Below are 27,027 nucleotides of genomic sequence, written 5' to 3'. Positions count from 1 at the left end.
AAGGTACAGAGGCGCACGCGTGGAAACGTGCTGGCAACTGGGTATGCTGTGGTCTTTTTCAATTGGGAGGGAGATACAAACTCCCAACTGCTCTGAACTCCAGTTCCCGGCGAGACTCTGGGGACCCAGACTCATATGGGGAGAAACTGGACTGTCCGGCATTGGGACAGGAATGCGAGGGCGGCTTTCTCTCAGAGGTGGTCGCAGAGTTCATTCTTCCTGCACAGGCCGCGGGACACAGAGACCCAGGGACCTAGCGGGGCAGGGCCAATGGGCAACCATTGCTGTTTGTGCTGATTGCACTGTCCTGTGATTCCCTGAGACCACGCTCCACCCAATCTACAACCCCACCCAAGCTGTGCGCAGAGGCGTTTGCATATGAATGGCCTGGCCTTTTGCAACCTAACCTAACAAACTGCAGCTGGGTCACAGAACCCCAGAGCTTCCAAAAGAAGGCCTAAGGCTTGTCAGCAGCCTGCACTGCTTCACAGCTGCGCCTCATCTGGGGACCTCCAAACCCCAAACTAAGAGGAGGAATCTGCAGATCTCTCTGTAGTTCCTGCTGGGTTGCCTCAGGCAGTGGTTGACTTTGCACCTCCTTGGAGATCCAAGAGCCAGTGTACCCTAAGGCTCGTCAGCAGCTTGCATTGCTTCACAGCTGCGCCTCATCTGGGCACCCCAAAGCCCCAAACTAAGAGGAGGAATCTGCAGATCTCTCTGTAGCTCCTGCTGGGTGGCCTCAGGCAGTGGTTGACTTTGCACCTCCTTGGAGATCCAAGAGCCAGTACACCCAGTGGTCAAAGTGAGACCACACCAGATTACAACTCTTCAGATCCATAAGAGACACACTCAGGGGGCAGACTCAGTGAGGACCAAAGCCCCACTGAAGCTAGTCCTGCCCCATAAGGCTGTTTCCAGCACAGCAGTCCTCCCACTGTAGATACAACTGGTCCTCACAGCCAATTGGTCTGGAGGTCAATTCTGCCCAGTGATACCAACAACAATCAAGGCTTAACTACAACAAGACTGTGCACACAGCCCACAAAGGGGTGCACCAAGAGCGTCTACCTCAGGTGACTGGGGAGGCTGAGCCACTGGGTCCTATAGGACAACTAGCACACAAACCCACTCTATCAACAGAGGGAAGCAGCCAAAATGCGGAGACAAAGAAACAGGTCACAAATGAAAGAAATGGAGGAAAGAAAACTACTGGATATAGAGTTCAAAAACACGGTTGTAACGTTACTCAAGAATCTTCTAGAAACCTCTGAGAAATTTAGTGAGACCCTCGAGGATATGAAAAAGGACCAACTAGAAATTAAGCACAGACTGACTGAAATAAAGAATAACATACAGAGATCCAACAGCAGACGAGAGAATCCCAAGTATCAAGTCAGAGATTTGAAATACGAAGAAGCAAAAAACACCCAACCGGAAAAGCAAAAAGCAAAAAGAATCCAAAACTATGAAGATAGTGTAAGGAGCCTCTGGGACAACTTCAAGCGTACCAACATCTGAATTACGGGGGTCCCAAAAGAAGAGAGGGAGCAAGATACTGAAAACCCATTTGAAGAAATAATGACAAAAAAACTTCCCCTACCTGGTGAAAGAATAGACTTACAAGTTCAGGAAGCACAGAGAACCCCAAACAAAAGGAGTCCAAAGAGGACCACACCAAGACACATCATAATTAAAATGCCAAGGGCAAAAGACAAAGAGAGAATCTTAAAAGCAGCAAAAGAAAAACAGTTACCTACAAGGGAGTACCCATATGACTGTCAGCTGATTTCTCAACAGAAACTATGCAGGCCAGAAATTAGTGGCAAGAAATATTCAAAGTGATGAATAGCAAGAACCTACAACCAAGATTACTCTACTCAGCAAATATCATTTAGAATTGAAGGTCAGATAAAGAGCTTCACAGATAAGAACAAGCTAAAGGAGTTCATCACCGCCAAACCAGTATTATATGAAATGCTGAAGGGTATTCTTTAAGAAGAGGAAGAAAAAGGTAAAAATAAAAATTATGAACAACAAAGTGACAACAAATACATATCAACAAGTGAATCAAAAAATCGAGTGAATAAAAAATCTGACGAACAGAATAAACTGGTGAATATAATAGAATCAGGGGCATAGAAAGGGAGTGGACTGACAATTCTCGAGGGGAAGTGGGTGTGGAGGGTACAGGAAGAGACTGGACAAAAATCGAACACCTATGCACGAGGACAATGGCGGGGGGTGGTGGTGGTGGTAAGGGCATGGGGTGGGGTGGGGTGGGAACCGGTTGGAGGGGAGCTATGGGGAGAAAAAAGAGGAACAACTATAATAATCTGAACAATAAAGACTTATTAAAAAAAAAAAAAAGTTCCCAGATCACCCGATATGAAGAACCCTGATCTTAAACACAGGTACAAAATACGTGATTTAGATATATACCTGATAGTCATAAAGCATGCTAAGAGAAACTGGGACATACCTATTCTGTAGAGTAATTAATAGTAATTTCCAGTTACTATGTGCCAGGCCCTGTGTTAGGGATGTGGGCACCATTATAATCTCCATTTTATAGACCAGATTTGAGATTTGAAATATGAAGCCAGCTGTCTGCAGACACTCAGCTAGTAGAAGAGTTGGGATTTAAGGGCAGGTCTATCCCGCTCAGAAACCCACGCTCTTTCCATTTCACTCAATGGCTCTTACCTGATAATGTTCTCTTGGACTGCTAAGAACATGAGTGAGGTCTGGATCATGGCCCCATACCCCACCCACATTCAGGGCTCAGAGAGCTGTACTAAGAGCCAGGGACTGTGCTGCCATGTATGGCTGACCCCCTTACTAGCACTGCAGTCCATGAGCATTATGGTGAAAAATAAAAGGACAAGAGGGTAATATCCAGGCACCCAATAGGCTTCTTCCCTCTCTAGGAGCATGATGGTCACCAGTAAGTACCTGGTCTAGGATATAGTTGCGTTTCTTGCGGGCAGCAATCTGGATGAGGCGGTTGAGGCACTGGGTGGCCTGCTGGATCAGGACGTCCCAGCGGCCGGCATAGTTCCGCTGCCGACGTAGGCCCATCACCTGTGGGTAGGGGGTGGTGAGGGGTGTATGGTCCTGGTTGTAGGACAGCACAGGGGGGTAGGATGAGGGAGGTGGCTAAGGAGAGACCAGGGGCTGCCCTTACCCGCATCTTATCCATGATGGCATTGGTACCCAGTATGTTGTACTTCTTGGAGGGGTTGGAGGCTGCATGTTTGATGGCCCATGTGGTCTTACCAGCAGCGGGAAGGCCCACCATCATCAGAATCTGTAAGAACATGATGGAGAGGCACTGAAGCAGCAGCAGGTACCACCCTGATTCGCTGGAGACCATGAGGGTGACTCTAAATTTCATGGTCATCTCTAAGAAATGAAAGCAATAGCTTCTACCTCAGTGTTGTTGGGATTCAAAGAGATGAGGCTCATCAAATCATCTTAGGCCTGGTATGGGACGAATACAAAACCAAGAGCTATTATGAGCATTTAAATTTTTGTTTAGCAGAATTCAGTGGCCTCTGACAGGGAAGGCCGTGCACTGGGAATGGTACACAGAGTGGGCACAGAAAGTGGTACAACCTTCCTGGAGTTTGAGATGGGGACAAAAGGTATGTACAAGGACAAACATCATATCTAATCAGTGCATTTAAAATTTGCAGAAACTAGTCGCAACCTAATGCCCAATAAGAGGGAAATGGTAAACATAGGTATTACAAAATAATAATAAGTGAAAAGGGTCGAATATCAAAATGCTTATACCATAAGATCTCAATTATAAATGTGTCGGTGTATGAAACAAGCACTTAGCATGGCAAAAAGAACAGGATAGAATTTAAAACTTTGGCCCTAACCAGTTTGGATCAGAGTCGGCCTGCAGACTGAAGGGTCCCAGGTTCAATTCTGGTCATGGGCATGTACCTTGGTTGCAGGCACATCCCCAGTACGGGGTATGCAGGAGGCAGCTGATAGATGTTTCTCTCTCATTGATGTTTCTAACTCTCTATATCTCTCCCTTCCTCTCTGTAAAAAATCAATAATACACACACACACACACACACACACACAAAATCTAAAACTTTGGAAGTAAACTTATTTATGACTGGTGGAATGAGAAACTTTAATTTTCTAGAATAAACATAAAGTCACTTATGTATCAGAAAAAAAGTTTGAGAACAAAGATCACCAGTACAGCTTCTGCAGCCAAATCATCCCCAAGGCCAGTTGTCATTTTTGGTCTTAGACAGCTTCGAGTGAATGTGAGAAGCTGCACAACCTCCTTGAAGAACACACTCACCAGTACGTGCTTCATATCCTCTTCTCCTGTTCTAAGATTCTGACCTCACCCAAGGAGCAATGTGGCAATTTCCCTCTGGAACCTTTCCAAGATTTAAGTCTCTTATCAACATTTCCCCTCTCTCTTTGGCCTAAACCATACCCACAGCCCTCATGTCACTCTCACAGCAGCTTTAAACTTGGTCCAGCCTAAGGAGTTAGGAGGAAGATTATGCATGCAGGGAGGTGGTTTGCTTTCACCACACCCAGCTGCCATGTTTCCCCTCTGCCTTAGCAGTAAGGTGGCCCAGAAGAGACAGCCATTAATTTAGTCTTCCAGGCCCACTCACCTCACACTCTGCCTTGGTCTTTGGTCCGACAGTGCCCCGGATCCGCTCACTCAGGGGAAGGTGCTGGATGAAGGTAAAGCCAGGAAGGACAGAACAGTAGGGCTCTGCCCTCTGCCCAAAGTTGAACTCCACAGCACAATTCTTCACCAGGACATGAGGATAGAGGGCCTGGCCCCCCAAAGCTTCCTTCTGAATTCGGAAAGCAATGCCCATCCACTTCCCATTCTTGGTGAAGGAGAGTTCCACGTCATTTCCACATTCAAAGTCCTAGAAGAAAAAGCCAAAGGAAGAGAACCTTAAGCCAATGCTCAGCTGAAGGCACTGGGAACAACAAGTTGGAGAGAGCAGATGCAGAGAGAATACAGCCAGCTTCCCTGATTTAGCTGTAACCCCACCTCTCAACATACAGATACAATGGGCAGCACCAGGGAACCGCTCAGAGAATGTGCCCCCAAACCCTCTTTTTAAGACCCAAAGTCTGGTGGCTATGAAGCATATAATCTTGGGAAGGCCCAATTATTTAAGCCTTGTGCCTAGCCTGAGACGAAGATGAAAGAATAGGCAATCCTGTCCATCCTCAACTCAAGAGCAGGCTGTAAAGAAAACAGATGGAAAGAAAGCCACGGCAGTCAAGTCCAGCTCTACAAATGAATTCACTGTTGGTCTGACACATGTTCTCCAAGTTCCTGCTCTTCCTGGTGTGTATGTCTATGGTGATCTGGGCCTAACAAAGGTCAGGGCCTAATGGGGAACCAGATAAGGACACTACCTTAATTGAGTAAGAGTGCCTACAGAGGAGCAAGATTCTCTGAAAGGTAGGGACCTGTAAACCAAGTCCTAAACAAAATGAAATGAGCCAAGTTTGAGGAAGGAGCAGAGAGCCATAAAGAGAAGTGTTGTTTGTGTACAAATATGGCAGTAAGAGAACATAGGATCAGACTGGCTGAAGCACAAAGGATGAGGGGGAAGTGATATCAGTATAGCTGGAGAGCCAGACAGTGACCAAATATATTCAGTAACTATTCATTGAGTCCCTATCGAGCAGCTGAAGTTTAGTGGTTAAGATCCTGTTTTAGAAGGCAGGCTATTTCAGTTCTACCATTTACTATCAAAACGGGAAGGCCATGGTAAGATACTATAGTGCACAGGGTTGTTCTGAGGAATAAGTGGGTTAGTGTGTTTATTCCATAGTGAGCACATAATGAATAGGGGTTCTCACTCCAAGATGCTAGGCACTATGCTGGGCTGGAGTGTGAGAAGGAGACATGGCTCCTGCCCTTGGCATGTGAGGGTCTCTCTGTCACCTTAGGAGTTAGAGCTTCATGCTGATGGCAGAGCAGAGCCCCTGACCTGTTTCAAATATAGAAGTGGCCTGGTTTTCAAAACTGTTTCAGAAAGATCACTTTGGGTACAGGATAGAGGTTTACAATTAAGCTCAAAACCTGGAATTAGACAGCAGAGTAAAGCAAAGTTCAGGTTCCTGATTTAAAGTACAAGATGTGGTATTCTTTTCTCGCGACCTGCCCTTTAACGAAGTGAAAGCCCTTTCTCCCAAGGAGTTTTCTCACCACCCTCCTCCATGCTCACAGGGCACAGCTCTATACAGTCCTTCCTATCTGTCACCTCAAAGTGCCTACACAGCTCAAGACCATGCAAGGCAGACACGTAAACATTTGCCAGACTAAATCCTGCACCAATCCCTGTAGATGGTCCCTGCCATGTCTTCTCACCTGAGCATAAATGGCCCAGGTCACCTTTGTTCTAACATGAAAATAAACATCATTGGGATTAACCTTCCTTATGGCCACCAGCTTTATTACAGGAACTTATATTACACATAAACCACATGACAAACCTACTAATAACAGGGCCTTCTGTTCAAGAGGTAAGTGTAGTCCCGTTACTCTTGCTAAAAGTCCTAGTGCCACAATTTTTAATACATATATGAAACAACTCACATTTGGGCACAGAGCATTTTTGCCTTCTTAATCTCAATTAATTCTTTATAACAACCTGCGAACCACGTTGGGGAAGAATTAGCTCCACAACTTTAGTTGTTAGTGACAGAATTAGGTCAAAAGATCAATTTTACTAATTTTCATTTTAAGGAAAATGGGGTAGTATAAAAAGAGTAGGAGCTAATGAGTGGTTGCTATGTGTCAGACACTATGCTATGTACATATGCATTGCCTATAATAGAGGCAGTATTACTGTTCCTATTATACAGATGAGGAAACTGAGGCTAGAGGTAGTGATTATATCAAGGTCACATGAGTTATTGGTGGACTTGGGATTCAAACCCATGTGTTCTTTGTCAAGTCTGACTCTTAAACAAACATGTACTTAAGTCTTGTCTCTGCTAGCTATTAACTGTCTAGCCCTTGCCAAATTTTGCATTTGGGGGTCTCTGTTAAATAAAATTGTGTGTGTTTGTAAAAAATAATAATAAAAAAAAAAAAGTCCTGGTACCAGTCCAAGTCCAAATGACCCTAAGTCTTTAGGCATGGCATTATTCAGTGTGCCATTTTTGTAGCCTCATCTGTCACATTTCCTTCCTGTCATCCCCAAGGCCCCACCTATTGTTTGAAATGGACTCTACTGTTCTCTCTACCTGGAAGGCCATTATGTCCTTTTTATATTATGAATGTTGAGAACTAGAGATCTGACACAAGTGTCCTCCCCAGGTTCCTTCAGGTCACGGATTTTTACACCTCCTCCAACTTCTCACCCTGAGCCTTTTAAAAATGCATGGCATCCTTTGAACAGAGGAAATTGCACATGGAATCTTAAAAACAGAAGTAGAGATGATTGAAGCAAGAGTCAAGGCCTGGAGTTCCAAGTGGTTGAAGCAAGAGTCAAGGCCTGGAGTTCCATATTGCTACACACTGACAGAACCTCACGCTCAGATGGGACAGAGTCTAGGGAACATTGTCACAGATGTTGACAGGTTAAACTGCTGCAACCGCTTTGGAGTGCACTCTTGGTGGTAGATATAAAAACTTAAAAATATACCTTTGATCCAGAAGTTATGCTTTTAGAAATAAACACAACTATATTCCCATAAAAGCATATAGATATGCAAACTGCTCACTCCAGCACTGCTAAAAGTGCTCCAATGGGGAAGTGGGCCACACAGGAGACAATGTGTGGGGATACAAAAAGATCTGAAAATACTGTGGTAAGTGGGAAAAAGATAAGCTGTCACTGCAGCATCAACCACTCCAGCAAATAACTTTCAGATCCACCAAGAGAACTGACACTTGCATCAGAATACTATACAGACTAGGCAAGAAACTAATCTAATGTCCAATAATAGAGGACTGATCTACATAATGACTACAGATTATACAAAGAACAAAGAAGTCCTCTAGGAAGTGATATAAAAAGATCTCTAGGATATACATTTAAGAAAAAAAAAAAGATGTAGAACATGTATAAGCTAAGCTGCTTTAGATGAAGATCTGAAGAAGACTTTACATTGTGTACCTTTTTCTATTTCTTGGTGTTTTAGCAAACCATGTGAATTAACTATTCAAAAATGTCTTTAACTCAGTTACATCTATATTATCTGTGTAGACAGGGAGAAATAGCCAAGATTTACTGTTAAAAGGAAAAAAATTCCATGTTTAGAATACAGTATAAACATGGCTAATTTTTGTTTAAGAAAACATGTTTTTTATTAAAAATACAACGAGGTTATAAAAGATAAAGGAAGACTGAGAAACTGTTTCAGACTAAAAAGACGTGACATGAGAATGCAGTAAGTGATCCTGGATTAGATCCTGAACCAGAAACAAAATTGTTCCAAAGAATATTGTCAAGAAACTGACAAAATTTAAATGTGAACTGAGGAGTAGATAATAGCATTACATCAATGTTAAATTTAATAACTACTGTGGTTAAATGCATGCTGAAGTATCTAGAAATAAAGACATGATATAGGCAACACATTCTCAAATAGGTCAGACAAAATCATATATTTGAGAAAATGGTAAAGCAACTGTTAGAATTGGGACAAGACTATGAGAGTTCTTAGGGCTTTTCTTTACGTTTAAAATTATTTCAAAGTAAGAGGAGGAAAAAAAAAAAGAAAAACAACAAAAAAAGGAGTACATGTGTACAAATCTGAGGGAGGGAGAAAACAAGACTAAGAGGAAGCATCCACCTGGGCAGCCACCCCTTGTCAGGTTCTCGTGGCACATTTTACAAATATCTATAAATCCTAAAGATAACAGTACTAAGTAGGATTTACTGAGAACACACCGTGTGCCAGGCATTATTGTCAGTGCTTCTGAAATATTAATTTAATGATCCCACATGAAATTCTGAGGTAGGTGCAAAGATTCTCATTTATAGTAGAGTGAAATACAGGGAGGGTAAGTTGCCGATGGCTGTGAGTGGAAGAGCAGGGACTGGGGTTAGGGAGTCTGGTCCCAGAGCCGACAGCCAGAGTCTACAGCACTGTGTGGGTCACTGCTCTTGGAGACTGAAGTTTGGCAGCAGCTCAGGCACCCTCTACCTTGTTCTGTTTTATATCCACTCCTGTTCTCCTATGAGGCAGTGCACTGTAGGAAGCCTGCCTCAACCAATGTGAGGTGAAAGAAGAGAGAAGTTTAGGGATGAGATGATGCCAAAGTGGGCAATTGCCAACACCACTATCTTTGAGAGCAGACAGGCTATTTGGCAGCAAAGAAAAGCAAGAAATTCCTGGGTTTAGAAAACGTCACTGGTATCTAGGAATGGAGGAAGGGTGTGCAAATCAACAACTCAAACCTCTTCAAGGTGCCATCTTATAGGTTTGCACAAAAGATCAGGCAGGTAGAATGGTAGATTTATGCACAAAATGACAGCAAACATTCCAGTTTGTCAAAGAGAGACAAAGAGGTACGGCGAGAGTGGCTGGACATGGTGCAGACAATGGACAGAGGTATTCTGGGGGGGAAAAAAAAGTCTGCAGGTCCACCTAATAGGACCAACATTTGGTTCTGCCAACTCCCACAGGCTGCCGGCACTCACCGCAAAGCAGCCAATCACATCATTCTCTGCAAACTTGTCTCCGTAGTTTTCAAATCGGCTATTGGTGGACTTCTTCCCAGTGCCTCCATAGCCATAGGAGAAAGGCTCTTCGCCTGATGAAAGAAATAGGCAAAGGCAGGTTAAACCTGCGATGGTCACAACAGCCTTTATGGTTGTCACACACTTTAAAAAAGAAAAAATATTTTTATTGATTTCAGAGAATAAGGGGGGAAGGGAAGAGAGAGAGAGAGAGAGAGAGAGAGAGAGAGAGAGAGAGAGAGAGAAACATCAATGATGAGAGAGAATCCTGATCGGCTGCCTCCTGCACACCAGGGATCGAGCCTGCAAGCCGGGCAATGTACCCTGACCTAGAATGGAACCGTGACCTCCTAGAACCACTGAGCCATGCCAGCAGCGCTGTCACACACTTTTAAGAAAAAACAAACAAACAACTTTCTTTACTAGTTTACTCATCAGATGCTTTTTGGGGGGGAGTGGGGAGAGGGAAGGTGAGGAAGATTCCATTGATAGGAAGCCCTTCATTGCATATGCAGAACTCCTGAGGGCTTGATGGGTTTAAAGTCTGCGAACAGGAGCAGAACTGAATTGTTCTGCACAGAAAGGGAGAATCTGGAAAGAAAGGGAGGGGAAGAAAGGAGCTGGGATAGAGGAAGGCCGTGTACTGAGATGCTACCCTCCCTGTGACACTCAATATCCAGTAAATCTACTAATGGCATCAATTTTTTGTGCCAGGGGATTTGGGCAGCAAAAAGCCAAGAGGCTGGGTTTTGCTTCTGGAAACCATGAAGTCTAACTCCTTGGAAAGACACTGGATTTCCTTAGGCTACAGAACTGGAGGCTAAAGCATTCTGACTGAGATCCCAAGAGCCCTGGATGACACCTGGATTATACAGAGATCCTTGGCCAGGAACCCAAGGAGCATCCTGCCAGAAAAGCAGGAGCCAACAAGCTCAGTTATTCTATGAACCAGCTGCTTGACCATTCTGAGCTTTGAATCTTCATCTGTATCAACAACCCACCACTTACACATTAAAACTTAGACAAAAATAAAATGAGATGACATGCAAAAAACATTAATATATATCAGAACAAAAACTGTACACTCCTTTTGACCTAACATTTTCACTTTCAAGAATCAGTCTTAAGTGAACAGTCAGAACAATTATATCTCTTAGGTTTAGGAGGTTTTTTATTTTTCCACTATTTGTATGGCCTAAATTTTCACAAGGAGCATATATTATTTTTGTAATCAGATGATTATGACCAAGGCAGAAGGTCTCAGCATTGGTTACTGAAATCAGTTACTTGGGGGCAGACAGTCCAAGGCCTGGGATCCTAGGAAAATTCAAACCCTCTCACAGGGTAGCCCCTGCCTCTGCCAACCAGCCCTGCAGGGTTCCACTGTTCTTTGTTTCCTCTTTTACTCTGAGTTAGGCTCTGGACAGAAAACCCTAGACAGAACTTCACGGGGCTTGAGAAACTTATTTTTATTTCCAACAAGGTTTGAGGACAGGAGAAAACTGATCTTTTTTAAAGAGAACTTTGAACCCTCTCGTAAAAGATGGATACATTTTTCATAGAAAAGTTGTTATATAACTGTGGTCCATCCGGTTGGATCTTAAGAGTTTGCCCACACAGGCAATGGCATATATGTAATCCTTATGTCTGTTCCACCCCAGGATAGTTCTGTTGATTTCATCACTGGGAAGAGATTTTTAGGAAGCACAAGAATCCAGGGATAGAGGCAATTGCTCTTCTTTGGACTGCTTGGCTGCCCTCCCCTTACCTAGCTGCGTGCTGCAGGAGTCAAGGGACCAGCCGATACGGACAACATGTGGGTCAGGCTCTGTGGATGGAAGGTGCTTCACGGAGATTTCCTCATTGATCTGGGGACAGAGAACAAGAGGGCTCAGACTGATTCATTCTCTGGAGGCAGGTGGTTTATGAGGCAATATAGGAAGAAAGTACATAACGCATTGAAAACAATGATGACTTGCCCGGCCAGTGTAGCTCAGTGGTTGAGCATCAAACCATGAACCTGGAGGTCAGGGTTTGATTACTGGTCAGGGCATATGCCTGGGTTGAAGGCTCAGTCTCCAGTGGGGGGTATGCAGGAGGCAGCCAATCAGTGATTCTCTCTCATCACTGATGTCTCTCTCTTTCTCCTCCCTTACTCTCTGAAATCAATAAAACATATTATAAAAAACAAAACAAAACAAAAAAACAGGTATGACTTTTGTTGTTGGGGAAAAGGCGTCTAAGCTGCTCTGAAGCCAGGTCCTCTGAAGGGCTCAGGGAAGTACAGGACCAGAGAGATAGGTTTTTCAAAATAGTTATTTCTATTTACTTAAATACTTTATTGACTTTTAAAGAGGAAGAAAGAGAAACATCGATGTGAGCACGAACCATCGATAGGCTGTCTCTGCCACACCCCCTATCAGGGATTGAGCCTGAAACTTGGGCATGTGCCCTGACCAGGAATCGAACTGGCCTGACCAACTGAGTCATACCAGTCAGGGCTCAAAAACCAGTTATTTTTAGTTCTAACACTTGCTGCAGGGAAACAAGTACTCATAATATTTGGAGTAGAAGGGTAAATTGGTTCAATGTCTTTGGAGGACAATTTGGCAGTCTCCATTTAAAATTGCAAATGCACAAGGCTGTACAACCCAGCAATTTAGTGTGGCACTGTTTATATTACCAGAAACAAACAAATAAACAGAAAAAAAATCCACAAGGCACTGGTCACATTATGGCACATCCAATGAATACGGCATACCACAGATTATGAGAATATGATGCAGCAGTTAAAAAAAACAACCATAAGCCCTAGCTGGTTTGGCTCAGTGGAGAGAGCATCAGACTGCAGACTGAAGGGTCCCAGGTTTGATTCTAGTCAAGGGCACATGCCCAGGTTGTGGGCTCCATCCCCAGTAGGGGGGATGCAGGAGGCAGCCGATCAATGATTCTCTCTCATTGATATTTCTCTCTCTTCCTCTCTGAAATCAATTAAAAAAAAAAAGATAGGATGGTGTGGCTCAGTGGTTGAGCGTTAACCTATAACCAGGAGGTCACAGGTTCTTTCCTGGTCAGGACACATGCCTGGGTTGTGTGCTCGATCCCCAGTAGGGGGCGTGTAGGAGGCAACCAATAAATTCAATGATTCTTTCTCACCACTGATGTTTCTCTCTCTCTCTCTCTTTCCCTTCCTCTGAAATCTGTAAAACTATATTTAAAATTGATGGGATAAGAGGGAACTTTGTCCATTGGCTGTGTTGCTCTATGAGCAGCACACAAAACAGGTAACTTACACAATCAACAGTGTCTAAGAGTCAATGAAAAGCAATAACCCTAGGTCTCAGCTTCTACCTCTAAAAAAATGAAGATAATGGTTCCTATTCATGATAGCACTGTGAGAATTAACGGAGATATCTGTGTAGAGCTTTGCACCATATCTTATGCATGCAGTGTTCCATAAATACTAACTATCATAAATGTTTTGATACAGAAAGGCAGATACACAAGAAATTGTTGCCCTAGCCAGTTTGGCTCAGTAGACAGAGCATCAGCTGTAGACAGAAGAGTCGTGGGTTCAATTCAGGTCAAAGGCACATAACTCAGTTGCAGGCTCAATCCGTGGTCCCAGTTGGGGTGCATGCAGGAGGCAACCAATCGATGTGTCACCCTCAAATTGATGTTTCTGTCTCTCCCCTTTCCTCCCACTCTCTCTAAAAATCAATGGGAAAATAACCTTGGGTAAGAATTAACCAAACAAAAAAGGAAACAAAACCAACAAAAAATTGTTAATACAAGTTATCTCTGGAGTGTAGAAAGGGCACAGGGAGGATGTGAGCACAAATTTTGCTCTTCCTGCCCTAACCGGTTTGGCTCAGTGGATAGAGCATCGGCCTGCGGACTCAAGGGTCTCAGGTTCAATTCCGGTCAAGGGCATGTACCTTAGTTGCGGGCACACACCCAGTGGGGAGTGTGCAAGAGGCAGCTGATCGATGTTTCTCTCTCATCGATGTTTCTCTCTATCCTTCTCCCTTACTCTCTGTAAAAAATCAATAAAATATATTTTTAAAAAATTGCAGGCACATTAAAAAAAAAAAAAATTGCTTTTCCCCCTATACTGTTCTGTGCCATCTCAAGCCTGATGGCAAAAGCTTTCTTTGCCCTGCTCTCCCTCGAGCCTCCCTCTAACTGGTGCTGCTTGAGTTCATTCTTTCTAGCTCAGTTTTCTTCCAAACTACTCCTTTTCTCAATTCTACAAACATGTCACCTCTAGAGTGGTTGGCTGTATAATATCTGGGTCAAATCCCACCAAGGAAAAATCTGATTAATGAAGAAATATATGGTAGGCATGCAGATACAGTGTTTAGCAATGGTATAGTTCTCTTAAGTTCACTGTACTTTTTTAGCATGGACACAAACCTCTTAAAATTGTGGTCTGGCCAAGGCGGCTGATGGCAGGCTATTCCAAAGGATGAACCTACTTTCTGCCCCTATCCCCTCTGTTGTTTCCACTCACCTTCATCTCAAAGCACACACGGCCCCTTCTGACCCCATAGCTGGCACGGGCTCCTGACCACAGGTATGCAAAACCCTCAATTGTAAGCGGGTAGCCACTACTCCGGTCTCGGGCCACCTTGAAGTGGAGGTCACAGTTATCTGTGGAGGAAAAAGCCTGGAGTTTGGTTGATTTTTTAAAGGTCCCAGAGAGACATGCACAGGCAAAAATTAAGTTCCTTCAGAATGTTAACGAGGAGTACACAAGCTGACACATTGTGGGGACAGGCTCATGAGAAACTAGCCACATCGCCTAGCCAATCTCCCTTTCAGTAGAAAGGGTACAAACTATTGCAAACTGGCCTGCACAGGATCAAAGCAGCCACTTCACATAGAAACTGGGGCCCTTCACCTGGATGGGGTCCAAAGATAGTCATTGGGAGGCACCTTTGGAAACTGCACACAAATGTCTTTTACAAAGATGTACACTTGTTAGGGCTCGGGTCCATATCCTTGCCAATTTCAAAGGCTTTTATAATGATAAAGAAGACCAATCCCCACTGCCATTCACTTCAACCATCTCCCTGCGCTAACACTATCAGTAAGGAAGTCAGACTCCCACCTCCAACAGCTGCACAAATATCTGACCCTGATTCACACATGACAAGGCATATAGGCTCCCACCTCCTCTTGTAGGCCTAGGACTAGCCTGCTGTAGCTCGGACTTTTCCCACTAAAGGAGCCAGCCATGCCTCTAAGTATCTTTCCTGACCCCATCCAGCTGCTCTCTCTTTTCTCGAAAGGCTAAATGCCATGATCTGCACATAAGGCATTTGATCAGATGCTGCTTCATGGACCACTGCCACCCAATACTTTAAAAGAACGATTAGCTTTACTATGGATATACTGTTTTTGAGGTCTTGTGATAGAAGGAACTGTGGAATGGCTTTATCTTCTGAAAGCATGTAGCCATTTATCTATAAATATGAGCTATGTGACAAAATACATGAATTGTTATTTACTTTTTGCTGTTGAAAAGTCCAGTGTTTTTAGACCTGGGTGCATTTAAAAATTCAGATTCCCAGTCTCTACCATTTTGATCCTGTCTTAGGAGGTCTGAAGGACAGGACCCCTATAATCATTCCTCTAAGTGTTTAGATACGTAGTCAAGGGGAAAGCCACTTATCCAGTGGAAGAAAACTGAACTGGAGGACAAAGAGCAGGGCCGGCCAGGTTAATGCCTTAGAGGACAAAGTGGCATTGGTTTCACCAGGAACGTGAGCAGCTAATGGAAACTGGTTGCCAAAGAGTTAAGTTTCCCTAGAAGCACTCAGGTTCCCTTCCTGATTAGATTATAACCTGCACTGTGTACAGGGTGTTCAGGGGTTTCCAAACTGCTCTCACATCCTTCCTCTGCAGTGTCATTGCAAGTCCTTTGAGGTATTAGAGTAGGATTACTCCTCCATGAAGAGAAGCTCAGAGAAGTAGAATGACTTGCTCAGGATTCTAAGTTTGAGCCGGGAGCAGATCTTGTCTCCAAACCAGCACCCTATCTGGACTTACACTGGCTCTGGATGGTGCTGGGAAGAGACTCTGTGAAGGTCAAGGCAGTGTCCAAATAGTAACTGAAAGGCAGAATCAGATAGGCATACAAGGACTCACATGTGTCGATGGCAACAAGGGTGTCATCAAAATCATCTTCATCCTCTTCAGCAGGAGGCTGAGGAGACCGACCCCTGTGTCAGAAATAGGGGTTAAGTCACATGAGAACAGTTGAATGAGCGCAGAGGAAGAGAAATGAAGGTTCTGCTGGAATGTACAAGTGGCCTTCCTGCATTTCAATTTGTTCCCAGAGAGGTTAGCGAAAAACAAACAAACAAAAAACCCCAACCCTCTATTAATCCTACATCCTTGCAATAAGAGCAATGATTGTTAACTCCTAGGGTGGGGACAGGGATCAGAGAGGGCATGCTCTGCTAAAAAGGGCCATCAAGAGTCATTTAGAAAACTTTTTCAAAGAAGACTCTTCTCTCACAACCCAAGATTCTGACCCATAACCTCTGCATGCCTCCATACTGAACTGCTATTGAAGAGAGGCTGTGGTAGCCCAAAGGGTACTGGACAGGAAGGGAAATGTGCAAAGGTTTGGATAAACCTCAGTAATTACATTGTATTCACATATCAGGCTTCCTAAAACTTTACATCTGAAAGGATATGAAATGACCCATACTTTGTCTTTCAAAAATGTCCTAAATTATGAACAACATTCATCTTCCTAGCAAACACGAAAGGGGACTGTATTAAAATACTGCTGGTTTCTAACAAGAAGGGGAAGTGGTAGAAGGGCGAGTCTAATGCCCAGGGTCCTGCCTGGCACAGTCGGGATGACCTAGTGCACTGTATGCCCAAATCACGCACCCCATGCCCATCTGGCTACTGGCACTCCCTCAGCAGCAGGCTTTCCTCAGGTGGAGTGCATTCCAGACCTGCCAGTCCAGGGCTAGTACAGAGCCTGATCAAAGAAGGAGCTCATCACACGGTGAGTCCACTCTATTATGCTTTCCCTGCCAGCCTGGACCAGAGCAAGCACTCCTCCTCTGCTCTGTGGGGCAATGGAATTCAGGAGAGTTCCATGTCCTAATTTTAGTCATAGCCCATGAGACCCAAGCCCTGTTTTAGAGAGTCGCAGCTACTAAGAAGATAGTTCAATAGATACAGTGTCAGGCTGAGGAGTGAAGAGTCCTGGGTTTGATTCCAGTCAAGGGCACATGCCCAGGTTATGGGCTCGATCCCCAATAGGGGGTGTGCAGGAGGCAGCCAATCAATAATTCTCTCTCATCATTGATGTTTCTCTCTCCCCTTCTCCCTTCCTTTCTGGGGGAAAAAAAAAATGTTTAAAAGAAGAAGATGGACTCCCCCAGGTAGGAAACAAAATGTGTCATATGACTAGTCCAGATGAATAGAGGAATGGTCATTCCTACTTTCTGTGATTAGAAAAGGCTTCATTTGGGAGCTGAAGGAGGGTAGGAAGAAATAGGACTGGACTTAGGGTGAATGGAGGGGGAGGGCTTATCAGAAAAGGGAAAAAGCAAATGATCAGGACAGAGAGGCCCTGCCCTCCTGTGAACTTCTAACCCTCACACTCACCCTGACTACTGTGGCTCACTTATGTCTGTCTGAGTCCCTTTATTGGCAACAACAGGAAGACAAAGCCACTGTCCAAATAATCTCTTTCCCCAGCGTCCCACCCAGGGGTGAAAGCACTATGAGCACTGACAATGAATGAATGAGCAAATGGATGAAGGGAATGTGTTTGAGAGAAGGGTGAGGAAATAGATCTTTTTTTTTTTTTTTCCCCAATCAAGGGATACTGAGCAGCCATTATGACTTTTAGTTGTATTTTTGAAATTGTTGTGCCAGGCTGTAGGTTAGGTGTTTAACCTATGCCGCCATCTTGGTTTCTCTCTGAGCAGCCATTATGAATAGGACACTATGCAGGACTGCAGGGCAATGGGGCAAAGGACTGAAAAGGTAGGCTGTTATCTTACTCGTGAAAGGCTAAGATGTTTGGATTTGACCCTGTAGTAACAGGAAGGACCAAAAGTTTTGGGAAGTTGAATTTGATAGTGAGTGCAGAAAGAACTGGGGGGCGAGTGCAAGAGCAGCGAGAACCCTGCTCTGCCTGCTCCTCTTGGTTAGTACAAAGGCCCTAGCAGGCACTGGACTACAGACATAGTTACCTACTGGAACAAGGATGACTACTGCATCACACTCACCTCCTATCCTCTCGATGCTCAAAGTACCCCCTTCCCCGGTTGTCTTCATAAGGCCTCTTGCGACTCTGGAACTGTTGTCTGTCTGGCTTGAATTGGGATGCTTCAGGCGGGAGGAAGCTGGTGGGTGGTTCTTGCTTCATCTCTGTCTTCCCTTCCACTGTCAGGACAATTCCAGATGGTCAAGACACTCAGAAATTCCTCAGTTATCAGTTTTCTGGTCCCCTCTACCTTAGGAGAGGCTGGCAGGATCCTGACTGCAGTGATAAAGGGCTGGGCACAGGCAGCTTGCTGGGTTCAATGGAAGCCTGCTAAGGGAGCCAGAAGGCTATACTGAAGAATAGGGTTAGGACAAAGGGAGGCCGGGGATGGCTGCCAGGCACATCAGCTGGCAGTTGATGAGATGACAGTTGCCAGATAACTCTTGGGCTTCATGGGGAAGTAGAGGGGACTTCAGCACTAAATAAGAATAAGCTTTCTAAAGACCTACCTAAAGCTGGCATGGTTGCCTCTGGCAACCTCCTTGGCCTGCACTCAGTGGGAGGGATCCCTAGAGGACTTCTAAGATCCCTTTAACCTGAGATTTCACAAGTCCATTCAATTTCTCCTCCCAAAGAACTGCTCCATCTCAGTTCTTATAAAGCTGCTTCCATCTTACAAGGGAGGGGGAAGGTCCATTCAACAGCGTATTGTCATCCTGCAGCTAACTCCACTGGCTTTAATCACTCCAGAAGGGTCTTCACTTAACATACTGCAGTTGGATTACGAGAATTCTCGCTTCATATTACATAGTGTTTTACAAAGTATCATACTTTAAAAAGATATTAGCTTGTAAGAATATGTAATAAATAACTTGAAAATGCAATGGGTATTTAATTTTAAAGCATGCCTTTAACATTTACGTAAAACGTTTTTTGTACTGGTTCAATAGAAACTTATCTGGCTACTGGGTAAAGCTAGCAATAAAACTACTGGTCCGCAATGTGTTAAGCCAGCCCTTAGGTGTGATGGCCACAGTGAATCTTCCTGAGTAAAAAGTCAGGATGGGATAACGTGCTATGGACCACACTCCAAGAATCAGTGCCTAATCAAGAGCAAACCCTGGATTCAACCTAACCTTACCACAGCATCTATACCTGATGCTGTACATCACTTACATCTACTTGTTTCAGCACGCAACCCAAGACCACCTTGAATCATGCCCTAGTTTTGGCATACAGACCAAATTTCTCAGAGAAGTTCTCCAGGACAGGGATGGTGTTCACCCATCTGAAGAAGGCCTCCCTGGTTCCCAGCACAACACTGAGCTCACAGGAGGCCCTGATAAATGTCTGTCGATAATAATACAAAAAATACTCTCCTTGGGTCAAATGATACCACAAGTCTCACAGAGCCTGACATAAATGTGCAGTTTAACCTACAATTATTAAAATCCTGACCCAGCCACAAGAAATTTCTGGGGATTTTACTTTGTGGATGAACCAGAATGGAATTACATAGAATCAAGTAGATTCACTATGGCACTGGGGCCACAAAACAGTGAAAGGAGCACAAGACTAGGAGTCAGTCCAGGCTCTGTCATTACTCAAGAGTGGGACCCAGTTTTCCAAACAGTAGAACACAAATGCAGTGTCCCAGTAGCCAGTTTCCTGGGTTCTAACCCAAGCTCTACCATTAGACAAGCCACATCCCCAATGTATAAAACAGGGAGAGAACTGGATTACATGTGTTTCCCAAACTGGCATAATGAAAATCTTTGTTCTGCAAAGAAATATTTACATGTTTAGGAAATCCTGGGCTTAAACCACATGACAGAAATTTTTTCAATCCAGGACTTCGCAGAGCTTTTAATGCTCTAATGAGCGCAGTGACTCTCCCAGAGGTGATAAAGTATATGCGTATTTCCAGATATGTTTGGCCAAGAAACCCTTTCTGAGAAGTCTCTAGTGACATCTCTTGGAACAATACTCTTCAGAAATACCTGACCAGATTCAGAAGGTCCTTTCTGGCTTCCATATTCGAAGATTCTAAATAAGACCTAAGTATCTGCTTCCAGGTCTAAATTTTCCAAGGTGCTGACACTAACATCTAAAAACATAACCATGAAGACTCCCCTCTTCTAACACCTGGAAGCGGGACTCTGTTCTTTCTTTTAAAAGAATCCTCCCGGAGTGACAAAGCCCAAATGGAAGATGCAGTCTCTCTGGAAAGATGGGATCTATGTAGAGGGTAAGGGCCACGTATACAGGGTACGGCAAAAGTAAGTTTACATTGTGAGCATGCAAAGTACAGAGTTTATCCTTATATTATTTATTAATTATTGTATTTTCCATACAAAAAATCGTAAACCCACTTTCCCCCTACCCTATAGATTCCATTTCCCTCAAAAGAGATGCACCATGTGTACTTTCCTACCTGGGCGATAGGCCTGCTGCTGCTCCATTTCCAGTGGTCTTCTCTCATAGCCTGACTCGTTCTCTTGTTTGATGACCTGAGTCTCATAGAATTGGTTCTGCCTGGTAATATTGTCCATGACATCTTAAAACAAAAAACAGACATTTAGAAGGGTTCTTCTTGGGACTAGAGGTGGCTTTTTTATGCTACCTTAGGGACAGTCAGTCTGCCAGAGGCTAAAATGTGTGACAACTCCAATGGAAACCTATCCGGGCAGTCAGCAGTCCCAGCTGCCTGAGGACATGCTCTCTTGCCCGACAAAAGGTTGAACATCAATCTGTGACTGGGTTCTACAGAATCCCAATATAGAAAACCATGGAAGCAGAACTGCTCTGGTTAAAGCAAGGAGACAGGAGGATCAGAGAAGGGGCCCAACTTGCCCTTGCCCTATAAGACTACTCCAGGGTGGAAGGCAACTCAACAGACACAGAGTAAGTACCCTGGAGAGCACAGTTGAAAAACCCAAGGCCTACTGGGGCAGGGAGAGGGGTCAAGGCAGGCTGGAGGGGGCCAACTGGGAAAAAGGGGGACATACGTAATACTTTCAACAATAAAGAATTATTTTTTAAAAAAAGAAAAAACCATAGGCCTAGCTGTTCTGTGACAAGTTATAGTGCTTAGGGAGCTACCTTCAGGGAACAACCTTTAAGTTTAGAGCACAGGCACAGGACCTAAATAGACAGTTCTCCAAAGAAGACAAATGGCCAAGAGACGTATCAAAAAATGTTCAACTTCACTGATCATCAGAGAGATGCAAATTAAAATGACAATGAGGTATCACTTCAAACCTGTCAGAATGGCTACCATTAACAAATCAACAAACAAGTGCTGGTGAGGTTGTGGGGAAAAGGAACCCTAATACACTGATGGTGGGAATGCAGACAATCACTATGTTAGAGTGTGGAATTTCCTCAAAAAAGTAAAAATGGAACTGCCATCTGACCCAGTGATCCCACTTTTAGGAAAATATCCTAAGAATCCTGAAACACTAATCAGAATGAATATATGCACCCCTATGTTCATAGCAGCACAATTTACAATAGCTAAGATCTGGAAACAGCCCAAGTGCCCACCAGTAGATGAGTAGATAAAAAAGATGGTACATTTACACCAGGGAATACTGTGCAGCTGCAAAAAAGAAGGATCTCTTACTCTTCGAGACAACACGGAGGGACCTGGAAAGTACTACGCCAAGTGAAATAAGCCAGTCAGAGAAAGACAAATATCACATGAGCTCATTTATATGTGGAATCTAATGAACAAAACAAACTGACAAACAAAATAGATCCAGAGACGTGGAAGCATATAACAGACTGATGATTTGGGGGGGGGGGGGCGGGGGCGGGGGGAATTAACCAAAGAACTTATATGCAAAACTCATGGACTCAGGCAATAGTGTGATGAAGGCCTGGGGAGGGGAAGGGAGTGGAGAGGAGGGAGGTCAATGGGGAGGGGGGAGAAAAGGGGACATTGTAATGCTTTCAATAATAAAGGTAAATCTAAAAACTAAAATAAAAAAAGATTGTTTAGAGCACAAATCAGTTCTCAGCCCAACTTAATATTCCCACCTGCACAACTAACCCTCCTAAAGACTGTCCTCCATCCTGCCAATAGCTGCAAAGATAAGGGGTAACCATCTCAGCTGAAGGGGAAATGGGGAGAAAGGAAAGGAATTGTTAAGAAAACAGGAATCATGTCCTGAAATATTTGGAGTTAGGTAGGAAGAGTTCTGGGAAGGTGTCTTGTGGGTCCCAGCAGCTTAGCTGAAGGGTGGTAAGAATAACAATATTAACTATTCATGGAGTGCATACTACACACCAGACCCTGGGATACAGATGAGAATAAACTTGCTCCACCGAAGCCTCCAGTTTAAGACATACCCACATTAAACAAATACACACAAAAAGTAATTATGACTGTGTTAAGGGCTACAAAGAAGTACCGGGAACTAAGACTGGGATTTAGACAAGTAAAGGTAAGTGATGAGGATGGAGAAAACATTCCTGGGATTGGGGTAACACCGTGGTTGGCAAACTGCGGCTCGCGAGCCACATGCGACTCTTTGGCCCCTTGAGTGTGGCTCTTCCACAAAATACCATGGCCTGGGCGAGTCTATTTTGAAGAAGTGGCGCTAGAAGAAGTTTTAAGTTTAAAAAATTTGGCTCTGCTGACTAATGAGTTTGCCGACCACTGGGGTAACACATGTGAAAGCTCACAGGTGAGACTAAAACCAGAGTACCAAGCCTGAAATTCCCTCAAGAACCTTGCAGTCAAGCCCAGAAAGAAGTCTGGAAACCTAGGATGAGCAGCAAGCAGGCTCTCCACCCCAGGGGCAAGCTCGGCTAGGTGCCTCTAGGGCCCTGTGCCTGACTGTGCCGGGACCTGTGAGGCACAAGCACAGCGAAGGAGAGACTCTTCTGCCATTTGCTAACTGCCTGGATCCTTTCTCAGAGGACAAACACATCTGGGCACAAACCAGGTGCAGCTCAAAGGGAGGAAAGTCACAGATAGCATGGCTTGTAACAGGTCTGTTTACCAGAACTGAAGAACGCTTGGAGGGAGGCATGAAGAGGGCTCAAAGGGTTTTGTTATAGGGGATAGGGGAGAGAGAAAGAGTGTATCTCCTTAACTGGAACACCTTCAAACCATTCTGTTTCTCTCAGACTCCAAGCATAGTGCTCTTCCCACAAAGCCTCACATCTCTCCCAGAGAATCTCTCCTGGGCCCACAGAGGCAGCCTTGCTGAGCGGTGCTGTGATTCTGGGGTCCTTCTCCCCTCTCTAAAACATCCAGCTCCTAGTAACAGGCAGGCCCAGGGCTAAGCTCCTTAAACATGTGATCTCATTCCTAGCTACCCAGGGGGCACTATTATTATTATCCCTATCTTACACACACGGAAACCAGGACTCCTGAGGTGAAGTACCTTGTTCAAGTCCTGGAGCCGTACCTGAAACAAAGCCTGTCCTGAATCTAGTCTGTATTCTCTGAAGCACCCAATTCACTTTCCTGAGACACCTCTGGCCCCTGGCCCTTCTTCCTAGCATTCCTGCCAGGGGCTCTCCCGCCCCAGACCTGCATGCTGGGCCTCTCACTCCTTTCTTCACAGAGTCTTCAATGGAGAGTCTTCTTCCCAGCACTGGGGTCCTGGACAACCCCCAGGCCACCTTCCACCCCAAATCTACACTCAAGCTGCCCCCCTCCAGGAGATCCCACCTCTCCTGAACAAGTAGGTACCCAATACTAACCCCCAATCTTTTCTCCCCACTGACCTCCTCCTTCTTCTCACTCTCTTAGCCCCAAGGCCCAGGGTGCCCTCTTTTCAAAGAAATAACCACAAACCCTGGATGCCAGAGTCCTTTCTACTTACTCCTTAACCTCTCTGATCCCCGTTCCCCAGTCCTGCTAGAAAGCCACCCTTTTCTAACCCCAGACTTACTCCCTCGCACCCCAAGGTTCCCTCTCTCTTCAGACAATCGCAGGTCTGTCCTATCCCGCATTCCCAGTCATACCTTCCAGTGCTGCAGAGGTTCCCTGCTACCTCTTCAGCCACACACAAACCCTCAACCCCCAGGCACACAAATACCCACTTTGGGGACCAAGACCTCTTTGAGAGACACTCAGCCCCAGAAACACTCCCTCCACTGCACACTAAGCATCCAACACCCCCACCGCCTTTTCCCCCTCCTTCCACATCGTACACACACTCCCCTTCCCCAGATTTACTAGATCAGCTACACACTCCGGTGCTGGACACAAGGATCCTGTCCCCCCAGACACACCTACGACTTCAAACTCCTCCTTGTTACCTGCCCCACCCCAACCACCTTGTTTTCCATTCCGTTAATCCAAGACCATTCAGCGCTGGCCACTGAGGGGTCGGTCCTCAGAGCCTTGTCAGCTCTCTAGACCTTTAGGTCCCGAGTCCAGGGAAGCATCCTTTCCTGCCTGGCCAGCTTCTGGACACCAGGACTCCCCATGCCTCCTCTAGAAGTCAACCAGGACTCCAGGTTTCCCAACACCAAATGCCCCTGCCTCAAGGTTAGCCTTCAGCTCTGGATCTCACAGTCCCCCCCAGGCCATCCTCAGACAGATGTGGGTCCCCCACAGTCCAGTCACATGGGGGTCTCCCACATCCCCCAAATGCTCACCAGCTAAACGCCGGAGCACCCAGTCCTTCAGATTCTCCCCGGCCAGACATCACCCCTCCCCGCCCCCCATCTCACCAGCCCCTCCTAGAAAACGAGACTTCCCGTTACCCCGTCCAGCAGCAAACTCCAGAATCCTCCATCCTCAGGACACTCCCAGCCCTGGACACCTGGCCATTCCTTCCCCAGCCCTGAAAACACGGCTCCCGGGGTCCAACCCCACAAGCTGGGCTAACACAGCCCCCAAAGCTCCACACCGTAGGACCACCATTTCCAAGACCCTCCTGGCCCCCAAGAGACAACCTCTTGTTCTTGCGACTCCCTTCCCAAGAAAACCACGGCTTCGGGTCTCCGAGCCCTAGGCTCCACCAGAGTCCTCCACAACCGCCCTCACCCCCCGATTTTCCTCATCTCCGAAACTGAGAGCCCCCACTCCCAGTCTCTCCCCAGCACCGAATGCCAGGACCCACCCTTCGGTTGTCCCGAGGCCCCGGGCCACAGATCCTTTTCAGCGGCGGGCAGCGGGATCCCACAGCCCTTCCTCGGCCCGGACTCTAGACTCCCCGGCCCCCCGCCCCGCGCACTCTCACAATGTCCGTCCGGCCCCGAGTAGCCGCCAGGTTCCGGATGCGGCTGCAGCCCCGGCGGCGGTGGCTGCGAGGTCCCTTCCAGCTGGGAGCCCCCCTCGGTCTCGACCTCCTCGTTATTGTGCCCAGGTATCCCCGGTTCCTCCTCGGCCTCGAGCTCCGGCTCCTCTTCGGGCTCCTCGGCCTCCAGCGCCGCCTGCAGCCGCTCAGCAAGCTCGGCCTTGAGGCCCCGAGTGTCCAGGCCGCGGCGCTGCAGCTCCTCCCGAAGTTCGTTCACCTTCAGACGCCGCACATCCATGGCCCGGGCCCCCGGGGTGGCCCCCGAGCCCGGCCCGGCCTCCCAGGGCTCTGTCCCCCTTAAACCTTTACTGTCAGGAGGCGAGGGGGAAAGGGGGGGGCTCACTCCAATGGCGGCAGCAACTCAAAATGGCCGCCGCCACCTCCCCCTCCTCCCTGGTTGCATGCTGTGCAACACGGGTGCCAATTGGCCACTGCCTGGGAGCAACGGGCGCGGGCCCGAGACTCGGCCAATCAGAAAGTGCCTTTCAAAAGCCGGTCAATGAAAGAGCGCAGGAGCTGCCGGGGAGGAAGCGTTGGCCTACGTCGATTCAGCGACCCCAGTGGAGGGCGGGAAGAGACGGGAGGCGGAGCGCGCGGCGATTGGGTGGCGGCCCTGCACTCATTCCCGTAGGGTCGAATGAGGGAAAGGGAGTAAGAATGTAGGCCAATCAGCGATGAGATCTCAGAATGAGCGCGCCCCACAGCCTTTCCTGCGCAGCCCCAGCATCAAACTAGGGTCTCTGTAACACATATCCTGATTGGTCTAAATCTCCCGCCCCTAGAGGAGTCCAAGCGGGTAAATTCACTAGAACCAATGAAGTGGAGGGTCAACAGACAGCCCCCCCTCTCTTTCACTATTGCCTTTAAGAAACCGGAAAGCGAAGAATTCACAAGGGACCCGCCCCTTACCGTTAGGGCGGTTTCAAAACAATCTGTCCACCAATCGCAATTATTGTCTTATCTCACTAAAGCTCGTACAGTTGGGTCGCTTTAGGAAAAGCTAACCAGATTGGCCATTCTTCAGCGGCTAGCCTCGCAAATTTCACTGTGGAGGGAGGTATATGAAATAGTGATTAAGTAAATAAGTTATTCTTTTTTTTAAAAAAAATATGCTTTTATTGATTTCAGAGAGGAAGGGAGAGGGAGAGAAAGAAACATCAAAGATGAGAGAGAATCATTCATCGCTGCCTCCTGCATTCCCCACACTGGGGATCGAGGGGGCAACCCGGGCCCGTGCCCTGAGCGGGAATCCAACCGTGACTTCCTGGTTCATAGGTAGATGCTCACCCACTGAGTCCCTACGGCTGGGCTAGATAAGTTATTCTTGATCTGGAAAATACTAGTTGACTTCAGTGAGTCCTGAAGATTTGATAATAGAGGCTAGACGAACAGCGTGAGAAAAGTAAAGAAAATCGCACCCTCTCCCCTTGAAAGTAAATCTCAAGGTGCCTCCTTCCACGATTATAGCTTCGCTGCCGTCTTCCTCTATGGCTGTATCCTATGTGAAATGGATGCTCTGCATGTGACCATAGAGCCTTTCCCTCGGGGAAAGCCCTACCCCAAATCCTTTAAATTGCTCTTCAGTATATCTGGCTGTTTAGCGTCTGTACTGACAAGCTCAAACACACAGGTCGGTGGTAGCTAAGCCGGTGTGTTTTGAGCCAAATATAAACGCCCGTTTCACAGTATCTAACCCTGCACCACCTGTCGCCTGGAACTGAACGGACACAAAACTTCTGTAAGATATACAACCGAGATACACAAGTAAACACCGGCTGCCCACTGAGCCTCACCTTAAACCCAC

General features: G+C 46.0%; 1 protein-coding gene across 2 annotated transcripts in view; it reads right to left on the bottom strand.

The window, feature by feature from the left end:
- HNRNPUL1 (heterogeneous nuclear ribonucleoprotein U like 1) overlaps positions 1-25,591 on the bottom strand; it is a 38,161-nt gene extending 12,570 nt beyond the window's left edge. Inside the window, exons 1-10 of one of the 2 annotated variants that reach the window (XM_028142632.2) lie at positions 25,167-25,591; positions 20,393-20,515; positions 17,981-18,137; positions 15,867-15,940; positions 14,227-14,366; positions 11,482-11,581; positions 9,675-9,787; positions 4,659-4,925; positions 3,185-3,307; positions 2,953-3,081 (exon numbers count right to left, since the gene is read on the bottom strand). In XM_028142632.2, the coding sequence (XP_027998433.1) occupies positions 2,953-3,081; positions 3,185-3,307; positions 4,659-4,925; positions 9,675-9,787; positions 11,482-11,581; positions 14,227-14,366; positions 15,867-15,940; positions 17,981-18,137; positions 20,393-20,515; positions 25,167-25,461 (1,521 nt within the window). In that variant the 5' untranslated portion in view covers positions 25,462-25,591. Of the gene's footprint in view, positions 1-2,952; positions 3,082-3,184; positions 3,308-4,658; positions 4,926-9,674; positions 9,788-11,481; positions 11,582-14,226; positions 14,367-15,866; positions 15,941-17,980; positions 18,138-20,392; positions 20,516-25,046; positions 25,144-25,166 lie in introns of those variants that run through there. The other variant, XM_054711125.1, reaches the window with a different exon arrangement.
- Positions 25,592-27,027: the final 1,436 nt, after the last annotated feature.

The sequence above is a fragment of the Eptesicus fuscus genome, chromosome 21, assembly GCF_027574615.1.
Source record: "Eptesicus fuscus isolate TK198812 chromosome 21, DD_ASM_mEF_20220401, whole genome shotgun sequence".
NCBI classification, from domain to species: Eukaryota; Metazoa; Chordata; class Mammalia; order Chiroptera; family Vespertilionidae; genus Eptesicus; species Eptesicus fuscus.
Note: the sequence above shows the minus strand (reverse complement) of the source record. Positions and strands in the feature narration are given on the sequence as shown.